Source organism: Micromys minutus (assembly GCF_963924665.1).
Source record: "Micromys minutus genome assembly, chromosome: 12".
In the NCBI taxonomy this organism is placed as follows: domain Eukaryota; kingdom Metazoa; phylum Chordata; class Mammalia; order Rodentia; family Muridae; genus Micromys; species Micromys minutus.
Window position 1 is genome coordinate 16,564,014 of NC_137981.1, and position 16,079 is coordinate 16,580,092.

At 42.0% G+C, this 16,079-nt stretch overlaps 1 protein-coding gene and 1 pseudogene across 2 annotated transcripts in view; both read right to left on the minus strand.

Moving 5' to 3' along the window:
- Positions 1 to 16,079, minus strand: part of LOC308428432 (large ribosomal subunit protein mL39-like) — a 231,237-nt pseudogene that overhangs the window by 11,323 nt on the left and 203,835 nt on the right. The gene's annotated exons all lie outside the window — the stretch shown is intronic.
- Positions 1,557 to 3,278, minus strand: RNASE10 (ribonuclease A family member 10 (inactive); the record flags this gene model as incomplete). Its single annotated transcript, XM_080926888.1, is given in 3 exon segments — positions 1,557 to 2,200; positions 3,184 to 3,212; positions 3,214 to 3,278. Coding segments are annotated over 3 exon segments (738 nt in total).

Here is a 16,079-nt window from a genome sequence, read left to right on the forward strand (position 1 = left end):
AAGCAGGCAAAGAAAGAATTCCCTTCTTCCATGCCCTTTGTAGGCTGCCACAAAAAGATGTGGCCTAGATCAAAAGTGGCTTTTCCCACCTCAAAAGACCCAGGTTAAAGGTAGCTCTTCCCATTTCAAATGATTTAACTAAGAAAAACCTCTCACGGGTATACCCAGCTTCTTGGGTTGTAGTTAATTTTGGATGTAATTGAGATGACAACCAAAAAAATAACCATCACACACACATTCTTTCTCTGTGTCTCTGTCTGTCTCTTTCTCTGTCTCCATCTCTCTCCTTCCCTTTCTCTTCCTTTCCTGTTGCAGTAAATATTTAATAGACTCTGCCTTGTCTCTTTCTCACTCTGAAGGCGCCGCTTAATATGGAGCTGGGCACACAGACTCTTTCACTCGGTCTGCATGATGCCTCCTCCACACGATTCCCTTCTCAGGCCGTTCACTCCACCTGCACTACTGCCTCTATCCCGGTGGAGTTACCGCCCCAGCGTCTTCTCTCCTCCACCACCCGTCACAAACATTACTTCAAAGCCTGCTAACTTTTTAAACAGGTTTATATGATAGACTCTCAGTTCACAGACCCTCTACACAATAAGATTACATACAATGGACAAAGATACAAACTGCCCTTCTATATGCGATAGAAGACCTATAGAATCCCTTAAAATATTTTTATCTACCTATTGCCAGTCAGAATCCAGTTCTGCTTTCTCCGGCTTCATCTTGATTTTTTTTTTCTCTCTCTTCCGATTTCCTTCCTTTTCTCTGCCTACCTCTCCCTGTCCAATCATGTAATGCCTTAACATAAATCTACACTTTCCCACCTAACTTCAAACTCCCTGTGCCAGATTGAGTCTATGGGACCAACATCTGCTTGTCCGGTATCTATATATAATACTATATGCTAGCTGACTTAGTGGCTAAAGAAATCTGGAGAATTGAAGACCTTAGGAGGAGAGGGATGGGATGGTGAGAAAGATGGGTTCTTATTTCAAGCACTTGATTTTCAGGCCTATGCCCTACGCCAACTTACAGCAGGCTCGGGAAAAGAAGCCTAAGAACATGGCTTTCCAGACACAGTCGTGGGTCGAATCGCTATAGCTGCATCTGCAGCAGGGAAGTGTGTTGCATTGTACAGGGCCCAGGAGTCCCATTACCACATATAGCTGGCAGGTAGAGGCCCCCGGTAGGTAGCAGGGAAGGAGGGGGGTAAAGGAGGCATTAAACCCTCCTGGTCCACATCCAATGTGTACTCAGCCCAGGGATCAGGCTGATGACCAGAAATTGAAGGTGAAAGATATCCAGGAGAAAGTAAGGAATTATAATTTTGCTATTTCTGATCCCCAGGACAAAAATACAAGTTGGATGACCCCTCCCCCAATGCAAAGCATAAGTATATTTCCAGAAGACAAAGATGAGCAACGGTCTGTCCTCTCGCCCCCCCACCCCCCAGGATTTTCTCTACTGTTATGGAACGCAAGGAGGGGACAGAAGCATCAGCAAAAGGAGAGAGGGAACGAGACGAAGAGGAGGAAGTGGCGAGCGCTGCTTCATTTGGCCTCCAGTTGTCTCATGTCGTTGCATGTTATGATGATGACCTTCTCCGTGATGTAAGTCAGATAGTGGCAGTGGGGAGTGACTTGGCCTGCTTTGGCCAACTTGCACAAAGTCAGATCAAAAGGCCGGGGGCTTTTGTGACATTTGCCCCCCTTGAGGTCACAGTCAACCAGGGGACTGTTACAGACGGCTGTGACTGTGTCTGGGTCCTCGTGGATGAATGTGTACTGGTTTATGCAGCTCTGGTTATGCTGCCTCATCTTGGGCGCCATCAGGGTGTTACAGTCCCTGGCACTCAAGTCAAACTTAAGGTATTCTTGCTTGCTCTGAAAGAGGGGCTCAGCTCTCAGCATCCTGCTCCCCCCCACTTCATCTTCACTGAGGACAGACTCTTCCGGCCAGACAGGTTGTACCAATTCTTTGTAGCCAAGTGCCAGGGCTTCTGTAGTCCTGGTGCCCTCTCCCTCTTCAGTGGCCTCAGCTGTGTCCTGGGAGTCACTGGGCCAAAACTCATCCAGTGGCTGATCCTCCAAGACGGCAGCAGCCATGTGAAGGCCCAGGCCCAGGCCCAGCCCTAGGCCTAGCAACAGCAGCAACATCATGAACAACAGATGCACCAGCGTCACCTTCATTTTGCCTGGAGAAGAGGAGGGAAATGAGGGAGTGATGTAGAGATAAACTCCGGCCCCAGTCAAAGCCAGCAGGATTGGAACATGACCAGTGGAAGTGACTTTATGAACAAGGAAACGCTGTTAATTCCTAATCAGAAATTACACTTAAGTTACCAAAGGATAGCTAAGCAAGCACAGAGACACTCGTACGGAAAACTCTGCTCTGGTTAGCAATGTGTCCATTCTCATCCCAGATTTATTTTGCTTGTCATTCTTACCCTTTCTCCCCCCAAAAGGGATAAAAATAAATAGAAAAAAAAGAGAATAGGTTCATTCTCACTCTTAAAGTAAAGCTTCAGAAAGGTTCGATCATAGCTCAGGCCTCTGCTACACCTAGTCATTTGAATTTGTTTGTAGTTAGGGAAGAAACGCAGTGTGGCCTCATTCTCCCGCTATTTTGGCAGCTGCTCTTGATTGGGGGCCATCCCACAGCTAAGGCTGGGAGCTGTAGCTGAAAAGAAGATAGAGTCTTTGGAGTCAACAGCTCTGGGCTCCAACTTGTTATGAAACGTGGAACGTCCGTGCTGTGTGTGCGCAGACTCTGAAGCCGAGGGCTCAAGGGAAGGGCATGGCTGGCCATCCTGCTCAACCATCAGCCCGCTCTAAGGAAATCTGAAATAAAATTGTATACTCTTGGCCAAAATCTAGCATCCTTCATTATAGTGGCAACCGCATGCGGGAAATGCCTCAGAGTGTGCGCAGCGGCTGTCAGCGACTCGAGTGACCTGGCGGTATTAGAAGCTTGCCAGAGCGGACTGATGAGATAAGCCAGGAAAGGGTTTCTTTAGTAAAACTTGCCAGCGCTTGTTTTTGGTTTGAAGTAGAGAAAGAAACGTCAAGAGAATGAAAGCAAATGGGCTGTGGGTGTGTCTCGGTTGATAGAGATCTTGTCCAGCACTCGAGAGGCCCCAGGTTTGCCCTCTGAGGTGCCGACCCTGCTGTGGCTTACCTATCCTTGCGAGCAGCTCTAGATAGTCTATGCCCCCGGTTCTGCTCTCTTAGAACTTTCTTCTCTGTGAGCGGTACCCAGAAGCTGCTGTCCATAAAAGTAGCTCTCTCCTTGTGTGCCGAGAGCTTTTAAACACAGCTGGATTTCCTGAACCTACTCCTCTCCCCTCCTTTCCTTCCCAGCAACAGAATAAACACACTGTGCTAATTTGTCTCTCTGCTCCCACAGACACTTTGAAGTACAGCAATTTAGGCAAATGACAGGAAGTGTCCCCTATCTGACCAGGGGAACTGCAGACAGTTTTATTCCATTATCTCGCTCTACTGAGTTCTGCCCACTGGCCTGCGGTTTCCACAGTCTTACCTTGTGCCCGCGTTCTAAGTCTGGTTGTCTTGTTTTCTACACGCACTGCCTTACGGCCTTTCCTCTCACTTCTGGCTTGGTATTTTCTGTCACCTTGTTTATGTTTATTTACGTCATCTTTCACTACTGCTTTTCACATTTTACAAGTATAACATCTGACTATTTGCAGTGGGAGAAAAAAATTCAGATTTTGTAAATGTGATTATTTGGCTCATGAAAGGCAGAACAGTTCATCAGCTCCTACATGTGGGGAATAAAACAGCTCACCGTGTACAATAGAGACTCCAGCTGGATTTCAGATCATCTGGGGACTGATAAGACAAAGGTCATTTCCAGATCCACCCTGAGCTTCGTATTTTCTGTAGTCACTGTGCAGGGGTGACAATTGGCAGTCTGAGCTGTCTACAGGATTTCTGGGGTTTTTACTGTTTGTTAATTTAGTGGTTTTGTTTGTTTGCCTCTTGAGCCATGGTTCATTTGTAAGTGGCCAAAAACTTACAAAAACAAAAGCTTAAGTAGAGACTAAACCCTCATCTGCTCTCTGCTAAATTAACTGCATAAAACCGGCACAAAGTCTTCCTTGGGCAGAGAAAAAGCCCTGTTTTTTTGTAATTCACATGAAGGAGCTGTTCACGTCTGAGGAATTAGATAGATGGTTTTCCATTTTAGTTCATTTTCACAGACATGTGAAAATGTGACTTTCTGGACCTCTTTACCAGGGAAGGTTAGAATTATCCCCCCAGTTTTATAAGTTGAAGCTGTGAGATGTTCAGTGAACTGTATAAACCACATAGGCAGAATATGGCGGGCTGGGATGGGCACCTGCCCTGTCAGGTGTTCCTAGCCTTTGAGAACAAAATCTGAACGGAAGCTGTGTCTGCAGAGATTGACTGATTAGAAATGTAGCACTGTGGAGAAACTGGAATGCTGCAGGTCCACAGGCTAATTACCTATTACGTCATCTTGAGCCAGTTCTAGTCTTCGAGAACTGCCATTTCTTGCCTTTATCTGTGTTGAACCTAACTTCTGTGACTAAGAGAAACCTTTTGGAATCTATTAACTTAGCAGGGCACTGCCTTCTACCAACCCCAAAGCTAAGGACGTCATCAGATAGCATCTTCCACCTGTGAAAGGCTCCCCCATCTCACTGCCCCCGCCCCCCGGGGTACCCACCGATGCATTTTAAATCTGCCTTCATCTTGGTTTTAATTATCCTGTAAAACTACCAAGTTCAAGAAACGGCTTTTACATTGGAACAACGGAATTGGGACTAACCCAAACCTGTGTTCCTGGGCTACAGTCACTCCGCATGGCCCTTTTATTCCCTTCAAGATGAGAACTGTGGTTTTGTGCCAACATCTTATACTACCTGCCTAAAGTCCATGTTATTTTTCCCATGGCTCTAGAAAACATTTGGTTACCCCCCAAGGACAGAAACGATCTGAGATGCATAAGTTGACTCTTTTTTTTAAAGTTATTTAATGACTTATTTGGTCTTTTGGAGATGGGATCTCACTGTGTAGCCCAGGGTGGCCATGGATTTGTGTCATTCCTCTTACCTCAGCCTCCCAGTACTGGGATTACAGGAAAGTACTGTGAGGCCAGGCTTGGTTATTATTGTAACCACTCACATCTGTGGAGTGAACTCCCGTAAACCTGATCATGATTCATAGAACACAAGCCCTCAACCTCATCCTCTCTGACCCTTTCTAATCTCTGCAGCTCCTCTGACTTGGTTTCTCACTTATTCAGACCCGGGTTCACTTGGCAGACGATTGCTTTTTGAGGGGTCACTAAACTGTTTTGTCCTTTCTCTGTGACTGATTTTGGAAGCTTCTGTACTGTCGGGGGAGTTTTGGTAATAACACATAAACAACAAAGCACACCACAGCCACTTCACTCCTGTGCCAAAGAAACTTCAAGAACCCATAAAGTCTACAGCAGGAGCTCCCACAAACAGTGAATCGCGGTGTCCCGAACATTTTACAGCCTCTATTTCTCCTTGGTGGGGGCGGGGGGGAATGCATGAATGTTTGGAGGGTGACCAACCATCTTGCAGTTGAAGTTGAGGGCCAACAAGAAAGTGGTTGGGTTAATGGTGTGCGCTATGACCATGCTGCCTAGCTCTGAACAGCAGTTTAAGGTGTTTGGTAACTCTTTGTTTATTGTTTTTTAGACAGGAAAGGAAGTGGGCTGATTACTGATCTTCACCTCTCCTTCTGCTCCTCTAGATCCAATACCCTAGTCTCCTCCCCAGCTCTGTAACAGAACATCTGCTTTGATCTCCCTTTCCTCTCTGACCCCATCCTTAGTGTCGCAGGAAGATTCTTCTCTTTCAACCTTCCTTCTCCCAACTAATACCATTATTCCAGCCTCAAACGTTATCAGGCATTCCCTCAGAACATATCAGCTGAGCTCCTAATACCCAGAAACACATTTACCTAGAATCGCCAGTGGCCACAACTACTAAGCTTCACAGAAAATTTCCTATCAGACTATTCACAGCTCTCAGACTCTTCTAAAATCCAGAGAGGAAACAAAAAGAAAGGAACAAAACACCCACCCAACAAAGACATGTTGCAGTAAATATTAAAAACTAAAGAACTGTTTATCTCTTGACCGGCCCTGAGGTCTCACTCCTCATGCCTGACTCCGATATGGAGCCACGCGCACTTCTGGCACCCTGTCTAAGCTGTCACCACCACCCAACTTGTCTGTGCAACTCCCTTCCCTTGGTGGTTTACTACCACCTGTTCTCTGCCTCCATCCCAGGGTGTTTCTGTACTCCAAAATCCCACAAACACAACTCTACAGCCCAATAGCTTTTCATACAGGTTTTATATGTTCAACTCTCAATCCACAAACTCTCTACACAACAAGATTACATCAAATAGACAAAGATACAAACTGCCCTTCTATATGAGGTATTAGACCTGTAAAATCCTTTATGTTCATAGCTTTTTAACACCAATCAATATCACCTGGGTCTATCTGGTCCTTGGGAAGCTTCATGTTGCCACAACCTTACCCCTCTGTCCTCTGACCTCCTCAGACCTCTCTACCTCCCTTGCCCCGCCCAGTCACTGGCTTTCCTTTATTTTACTAATTAAAATGGGGAGGTTCAGTTGGAGTCACGTGACTAGGCAGCCCTTCTTGGGGAAGTGGAATTAACATTAAAATACAAACAGCTTCAGGACACTCTACAAAGACAAACCCAGATATTAGCACCCACAACTATAATCTTCCCAATTCCAGATGCCTGGGTGCCAATGTAAAAGCACAATCAATAACAGCCAGGCAAATGTGTCTCCACTAGGGCCTAGCAACACTACCACAGCAGGGCCTGAGTATTCCAACATAGCTGGACCACAAAAAAAAAAAAAAAAGACCTTAAAATAGCTTTTATGAATATGATAGAGGTCCTTATAGAAAAATAAAGAAATCCCTTAGTGAAATCTAGGAAAATACAAACAAACAGTGGAAAGAAATGAATAAAAGTGTTCAAGCCTTAGAAAAGGAAATAAAATCAATAAAGAAAATCCAAGCTGAGGGAATTCTGGAAATAAAAAATTTAGATTTCAAGCAAAAACTATAGAGACAATCTTCACCAGCAGAATACAAAAGATGGAAGAAAGAATCTCAGATATTGAAGACACAATAGAAAAAAATAGATACATGAGAAAATGTTGAATCTAAAGAAAAAATATTCTGACGAAAAACACCCAGGAGATCTGGGACATTATCAACAGACCAAATCTGTTCATAAAACAGAGGACTAGAAGAAGTAGAGACACAGGTCAAAGGTCCCAGAAGTATTTTAAGCAAAATATTAGGAGAAAAATATTTTAACATAAAGACGGAGATGCCTGTAGAGTTACAAGAAATACACCGAACACCAAATAGATTGAACCAAAAAAAAAAAAAAAAAAAAAAAAAAAAAAAAAAAAACCTCTCCTCAGTGCACAGTAATCCAAACACTAAATGTACAGAACAAGGAGGAAAGAATATTAAAAGTGCAAGGGGAAAAGAACAAGTAATATATAAAAGCAGATCTATCAGAATTATACCTGACTTTTCACGGAGATTCTAAAAGCCAGAAGAATCTGGGCAGATGTGCTAATGATTCTAAGGTACCACAAAGGCCAGATCAGATTACTACATCAAGCAAAACTTTCAAACAGCATAGATGGGGAAAAGAAAACATTCTATGATAAAACCAAACATAAGCAATATTTTTCTATAAATCCAGCTGTCCAGAAAATGCTAAAGGGAAAACTTCAACCTAAGGCTAACTACAATTATAAAAATACAAAGAATAAATAATCTTAGACCAGCGGAATTACATACATACCACCACCTCAAAATAACAGGACTCAACAATCATTGGTCATTGATATTTCTCAATATCAATGGACTCAGTTACCCAATAAAAAGACACAGAATAACAGAATGAATGCAAAATCAGGATCCATCTTTCTGTTGCACCCAAGAAACACATTTCAACATCAAGGATAAACATTACCTCAGGGTAAAGGGTTGGGGGGAAAAAACCCCAAGAAAATGGACTTAAGAAATAAGCTGGTGTAGGCATTTTAGACTACAAACCAAAACTAATCAGAAAAGATACTACTAGTCAGAGGGAAAATAGGCCAAGCTAACATTTTAATTCATAAGATGTGTACCCCAAACACAAGGGCACCCAAATTTGTAAAAAAAAAAACAAAACAAAACAAAAAAAAAAAACCACTACTACAGTTTAAATCAATATTGACCCTCACCTATTGTGATGGTTTGAATATGCTTGGCTTCTATGGAAAGTGGCACTATTAGAAGGTGTGGCCTTGTTGGAGAAAGTGCATCACTGGGGGACAAGCTTTGGAACCCTCCCCTTAGCTGCCTGGAGGACAGTCTCTTGCTGCTCACCTTTAGATCAAGATATAGAACTCTCAGCTCATCCCATGCTATGCCTGCCTTGAGGCTGCCATGTTCCTGCCTTGATGATACTGAAATGAACCTCTGATCCTGTAAGCCAGCCCCAATTAAATGTTGTCCTTATAAGAGTTACCTTGGTCATGGTGTCTGTTTAGAGCAGTAAAACCCTAACTAAGACACACATTGATAGTGGGAGACTTCAATATCCCCTTCTTGCCAATAGATAAGTCATCCAGACAACAGTTAAACAGAGAAATGCTGTATGTAACAGACATTATAAACCAAATGGACCTAACAGATATTTACAGAGCATTTCACCCAGACACAAAAGAATATACCTTCTCTGAACTTAATGGGACTTTATCTAAAATTGATCACATACTTGGACACAAAGCAAATTTCTATAAATACAAAACTTTGAAATAGCACCCAGCATCCTATCTGACCATCAAAGATTAAAGTTTCAACTCCTGGAAACTGAACAACTCTCTACAGAATGAAAAATGAGTTAAGACAGAAATTAAGAAAGCAGTTGGGATTTCTAAAATTGAATGAAAGCAAATGTACAACATACCAAAACTTATGGGACACAATGAAAACAGTTCTGAGAGGTACATTCATAGCATTAAGTAAACTGAGCAATGCTGCTTCATTTAAAACATAGAAAAGATTTTATACTAGAAACTTAATAGCACATCTGAATGTTCTAGAACAAAGAAAAGAAACCACACCAATAAGTATAGATAGCAAGAACTAAGCAAACTCAGGGCTGAAATCAATAAAATAAAAACAAAAAGAACAATACAAAGAATCAATAAGGCAAGGAGCTGGCTCTTTGAGAAAATCAATAAACTCAACAAACCTTTATCCAAACTAACTAAAAGATGGAGAAAGAATATCCAAATTAATGAAATCAGAAATGAAAAGGGGATATGACAGGCACTGAGGAAATCCAGAGAATCATAAGGACATACTTTAAAAACCTGCACTCTGCAAATTTGAAAATCTAAAGAAAATAAATTTCCGAAATACATACCATTTACCAAAGTAAAATCAAGATCAGATAAGCAATTTAAACAGACCTATAATCCCCTAGTGAAATAGAAGCAGTCATTAAAAGTCTTCCAAACAGAACATCCCCACTCCAGATTATTTTAGCACAGAATTCTGCCAGACTTTCAAAGAAGAGTTAATGCTAACACTCCTCAAATTATTCCATAGAAACAGAAGGAACATTGCCCAATTCATGTTATGGGACCACAGTTACCTTGATACACAAACCACATAAATACCTAACAAAGAAGAATTATAAACCAATTTCCCTTGTAAACATAGTTGCAAGAACAGCTTAGTGCCTGCGGGCCTGGAAAGATGGCTCAGTGGATAAGAGAACTGGCTGTTATTTAAATTAATGAAATTAATTACTTAATATTTTAACCACATTTACTAATTTAGTATGTGTATGCATGTGAGTATACATGTGCCATGGAGTGAGTGTAGAAGTCAGAGGACAACTTGCAGAGGTTGGTTCTTTTTTTCTACCAAATGGTTCCCAGGTATCAAACTCAGGATGTTAGATTTGGCGGCAAACAGCTGAATCCGCTATGAAGATAAAGAAACAATCCAAGTTTTATGCTGTTGTTTTGAGACAGACCTCAGTGTTGCCAGGGTGGGCCTTGAGCTGTTTAAGGCCAAGATGAACCTGATGTCTTTATCCTCCAGCTTCTATCTCTGGAGTAGCTGAGATTACAGAGACTCTTCCTCAGTAGCCATCCCATGCCCAAGTTCACTCAAGACCCGAACCAACTCTAAGCAGCCTGTATGAGTTTCAGAGAACTCTAACCTGTGACTCTCGGGTCCTATGGACTCCCGGCACACATACCTTGGAGATCTTGGTCTCTGTAGTTAGACCTAGCCATGGAACATCTATATTTCATATGCACCTAAGCTTCTGAGAACAAAGATTGTATGAAACACCTGCAGTGGTGCCCACGAAACAGGCACTCTGGTTCCTGAGGTCAAAGATGAGCCCCTGCTGTACTGTAGACCACTCTGTGAGGTCAAAGGCCAAACTCTACCTACAATTGGAGAATATCTCAACCAACACACCTATAGATTATCACTGAGTGTCACTATGACTGAGCCTCAGAGAGCATTTAGCCAAGCCACAAAGAAAGCTGATCATGGAAATTACATGTGATGAGCACTTGGAGAGTAGTTATTGTCTTCTTTGTATTTTAACATGTTGGAAACTAATAACTAAACGTCTTTGGATGCGAGGGAAAAAAATTAAACTGTGTTGACAAGAAGAGGAAGGAAGTTAGGGACTAACTGAGGAACTTAAACCACTTCCTGCCTCACATCCCTTTCGTGTTCTAGCTGGGGACAAATACTAACGGTTTCTGGGACACATCTCAAAAGGGAAATGCAGGTGTGAGTGTGCCAGGCCTCGTAAGTTCAAGTCGGAGGGCATCTTTCAAGGGTCAATTGTCTGTTTAGTTTCAGAGACTTAACTCACGGGGACCTGCTGCCAGGCCAAAAGCCAACATTACTGTAAGCACATGATAAAAATTATCTGATGGCATAGTATTTTTTAGGGTTTTCTCCATAACACATCCCCTAAATGATTCACATTGAATAAGACTGAGTGATTTTAATTATGTTCCTTTAACATTGATCTTCTCCTCGGGACTTTTTTCTTTTTCAAGATGGCATTGCCAAGGGTTGACATACTTAATACAGCCAACAACAGCCTAGTACGATGTCATGTAACATAACTGTTGTCTTTGTGAGATAAAAAATAGGTAATATTGTTCAGGTGAGGACTGGAGTGTGGGAGGTACTTGGCAGGATGTCCAGGTTCTTGGACATAGATGGACACAAGGAAAGAGACTGCTTCCAAGGAAGTAAACCAGACCTGACCTAGACACCCATTGGTTCCTGTGCCTGCATTGTGGACTTTCACAGGTCGTTTGTGTAAACTGCACCACCCTCCCCTGCACTTTTCTCTTTCCTAACAACCTTGGTGAGATACTAGTCTTATATTTATATGCTAATCTCTCACGTAAGTGGCAGGGAATGGTAATAAGCATTTTATTCAATTTATCTTACCCAGTTCTAACTCCAAGTGACTGACGTCATGTCTTCATTTTATAAATTTAGAAATAAATGGTTAGAAAATGTTTTTTGTTTGTTTTTTAATGCCAAAGACTATGTGGCTAGTAAGTGGTTACATTCAGCTGTTGAACTCAGACCTGTCTGGTTCTGAATCTATATTCATACAAGTTCCTGTACAGACAGAAAAAATATGGAAGTACAGAAATACACCATCCTGTCCAGGCAATCACAGAGGCACACGAGAGTACTTGACACTAATATAAATATGTGGGAAGAAAGAACGGTAATAAGATTGCAAGGACAGTGAGGAACTCAAGTCAAATATCCTTTCTTAAAGCCAAGGAGCCGAAGAGTCTCTGATATCGAGCTTCAAGGGTATACCTTTGCTAGAAATTTAGTAGAACAACATGAATAAACCACATTTAGACCTAAACTGAGGTGAAAGTGAGTTTCTAAGATGCTAAAATCTACCTGTGCATTCAACTGCTTGTTGGCATAGGTAGCAATGGAAAAAATTATATCTGGATGGTAATCCTTTGTCTCCCTAACAAAGCTTATAAAATCCAGGAGTCCGGGCTTGACTGTCATGTTGTACTATGGTTCTGTTGTGAAGAGAGATTCTGGACTGCTTGACTTCAACTAGACAATGCGTATTAAATTAATAGAACATTAGAATTAAGATGATTTGGACAGATTTCTCAAGGTGGTATGGGGACGTTTGTCACCAGACATGTCTGTTTTCACATACCAACCCAAATGCGATGCTCTGTTTCTCACAGTAACTCTCAGAGACTCAGATCATAAAGATGAGGGGTACAATGGGGGACCTCATCTTTGTGAATGGCTAATCACTGTAATTACTGTGTGCATTCACTAAGATGGAAGAACCATCAGCAGGCACTGAGAATGTGGAATCCTATACCCAAATAGGCACCTACAGCAAAACAGTGGCAAAGGATCAGGGTCATTTGTTCTACTGTAAAAAGACTAACATATTTACAAAACTGTTTTTATAGATGTTGCAGCTAAGTTTATATCACAGAAGGATGCTTAAGTTAGTATTGATTGGCATAGTAGTTTGAATGAAAATGGTCTCCACAGGCTCGTAAGTTTGAATGCTTGGTTCCCAGTTGGTAGGACTGTTTGAGAAGTATTAGGAGGCGTGGCCTTGTTGGATGAGGTGAGTCATTGAAGGTGGACTTTGAGGTTGCAAAAGCCTATGCCACTCCCAGTGTGTTTGTGTGTGTGTGTGTGTGTGTGTGTGTGTGTAGATAGATAGATAGATAGATAGATAGATAGATAGATAGATAGATACCTTTCTTAAAGTTAGAAGTCAGACATAAGCTCTCAGCTACTGCTCCAGCACCAGGCCAGTTTGCCTGCTGCTATGATGATTATGGGCCCTAACACTCTAAACTGTGAGTCCCAATAAAGTGTTTCTTCTATAAGTTACCTTGGTCATGGCATCTCTTAATAGCAATAAAAGAGTAACTAAGACTGTTGGAGAAGTTAATATAAGCCGAAAGCTTGAGATTGAGATGCATGTTACTAAAAGAAAAGATCAAACTGGACAGTAAGACAAACAAGGTTGACTCCTGCCTTAACCCTTACCCTGCAACAAACACCTACTGTAAGGAGCAGAATTCAGAGACTATAAAGCCAGAAAAGAGAAAGCCCACAGACCATTCTATGAAGGAAATTTAAGTTTTTCATCTTGTTCCAAAGACATGTTGATTATTCTAAATTGCTTGTGTGAATAAAAATTCCCAGAAACTAACCACACCTTAGTACTGTATTGAACTTTCTACAGGGCTACTTAACTGATGAGATCTTTTTGAATCCCTCCTAAATGCTGGGGATTCAAGGTATGAGTCACCATGAATAGCTTGATTAGTTTTGTAATGATTGTAGAGAAGCTGGAAGGTTTCAGGTCTAGAGCCTAACAGAGATTTCCCTATTGCGCTATACAATCTGTCTGATGTTCCCATTAGTGGATTTGAAAAGCAGTGTCTTGAATTATAGCTTTCTTCGTTCTGTTTCTATGAAACTGTTAGAACATTGAAGCATAGCATTTGGTGAAATATGACATTCGTAAATGGCTTCAGAATAAATTATCTTTATTTTGGAGAATTTGAATTCCCTCTTTCCGGTTTTATAAGGGCTTAAATGGTAACTGTCTGCCATAATCTCAAGTATCTAAACACTTGGTCTCCAGCTATTGACTATTTGAGGAGGTGGTGCAGCCTCGTAAGAGGGGCTGGGCTTTGAGAATGTGTATAGCCTTTCCCATTTACAGTTCACTTCTCTCAGCTTTGTGACCATTGAAAATGTGAGCTCTTAGCTTCCTGTAGTGGGAATCTGCCAGGTTCCCTGCTGTCTGCCATGGCTTCACCCACCATGATAGATTATTGGGACAATAAGCCAAAATCAACTCTTCCAGACGATGCCTTTCTATCACGGTGATGAGGAGAGTTAGAAAGAGTTAAATTTTTATTGCAGTTTTGACTAAAACACTGTGATTCTATAATCTCACCTCCTGCCTCAGCTAACACCCTTTCCCCTCCTCCAGGCCCTGACCCTACACCTTCCAGATTTGACTCACTTCTCATGTTATGTCATAGAGAAGGAGAGATATGCCCTCAGGGTCCTGTCTTAGTTAGGGTTTCATGCTGTGAAGGGACACCAGGACTAAGGCAACTCTTATAAAGGACAGCATTTAATTGAGGCTCTCTTACAGTTTTAGAGGTTCAGTTCATTATCATCTTGGCAGGAAGCAAGACAGCATCCAGACAAATACAGTGCTGGAAAAGAAGCTTAGAGTCCAGTATCTTGAGTGGAAGGCAGCAGGAGATTGTGATTGTCTTCTACAGACAGCCAGGAGGATGCTCTCATAGCATCCTCAAAGCCCACCCCCACAGTGACACACTTCCTCCAACTAAGCCACACCTATTCCAATAAGGCTACACCTCCTAATAGTACTACGTCTCATGGGTCAAGCATATTCAAACCACCAGAGTCACCCTTTCTCACTCCATGTCATAGAAAAGGAGGGATATATCCTCAGGGTCCTGGTTTACCAACTGGGATGGTCCTTTGTTTCTGTCACATACTTGTCAAAAAAATTGGACCATATTATCCAAGGATGGGCACCTTGTCTACATGTTCTGTCTACAGCAGGACTTCTTATACAAAAGTCAAAAAGGTTAAAGCTTCCAGTCACCCATTCCTGTCTTCAGCACCTATTCTAGCTTCTAATATACAAGGATCTCCAAATACTCCTCTTCCAGGGTTCTCTTTTCAGGTGGCATTGGTAGGGAATGTTCCACTTACTTTTCAGCTATGTTCATGTCTCAACATTTCAGACTGACTCAAGTTGCCGATTTGACTCCCTTGAGGTGTGTATAAATCATTTGTTTCTGCTGGCTTCTGCCACCCATCATATTTGGTTCTAAATTCTATGGTTTGCCTTTCCACCTGTCCTAACCATACATCTCTCCTCACCTAAACGGTAAGAGTCTTCTCTCTGGCTCCTAAAGTGTGGGCAACTCTCTAGTTATTAAGACACTTGCTCCTCTCCCTCTATTGGAACACTCCCTGTTTCCTTGCCTCTCCCCCCCCCCTTCTGAGCTGCCTGCTAAGCCCTGCGTCTTCCTTAAGCCTGTCTGGGACTCTACAACCTTTCCCTCCTGTCTCAGCTCTGTCCTAGAAGTCTTACCATCTCTCTATGCCCTCCTGAGCTTTTTATTTATTTATTTTTATTTATTTTTCTCTCAGCTCCCACTTTGTGCTTATAGAAACTCCTTCTGGCAGAGTTCATTTGGGGACCCTTTCTCTTCATGGACTCAGATTTTGTTTAAGCCTCTCTCTGTTATCACAAACAGCTTAACCTCAAATGGCCAAAATTAACATGTTTTATTTTCAATAATGGGCCAATTCTGCCACTGTACAAACAAATAATTCAAAAATCTTTTATATTTAGACTTGCTCTCTCCTTCTCTCTCTATTTCTATCTATAACTGTCCAAGGGATCCCCACCACTAACCAACAGCCCATCCTAAGAAGGTCAGGAAGTTGCTCTCTCTCATTCTGTCAAAGGCTGGTTCTCTGTAACTCCCTTTTCTGTCTCTCCTTTCTGGGTCTTATCCTGTATGCCTGTTCTCTTTATTTTTGTTAATAACTCCTATCTTGAAAATAAAAATTATAAAAGCAGGACTTATGAAAGATTGGACTAAAAAGATTTGTACAGTTAAAGCTGTACCTCTATGCGATCATACACAATAACGTACCTCCTACTGGTGGCTGAGCTTTGTGATCTAAGAGTCACATAAATGGTATTCGTTTGGTTTTCTTTAAAGACATGAAGGAGTGGGCCATCAGGAACAACTGAACTTGGTTGGCACTGTGTGACAAGACAGAAGTTTCTAAAGAAAGCCCATGAGAGGCTACTGGTGGGAACACGGCCCAGTTGGAATGAGTGTCTATGA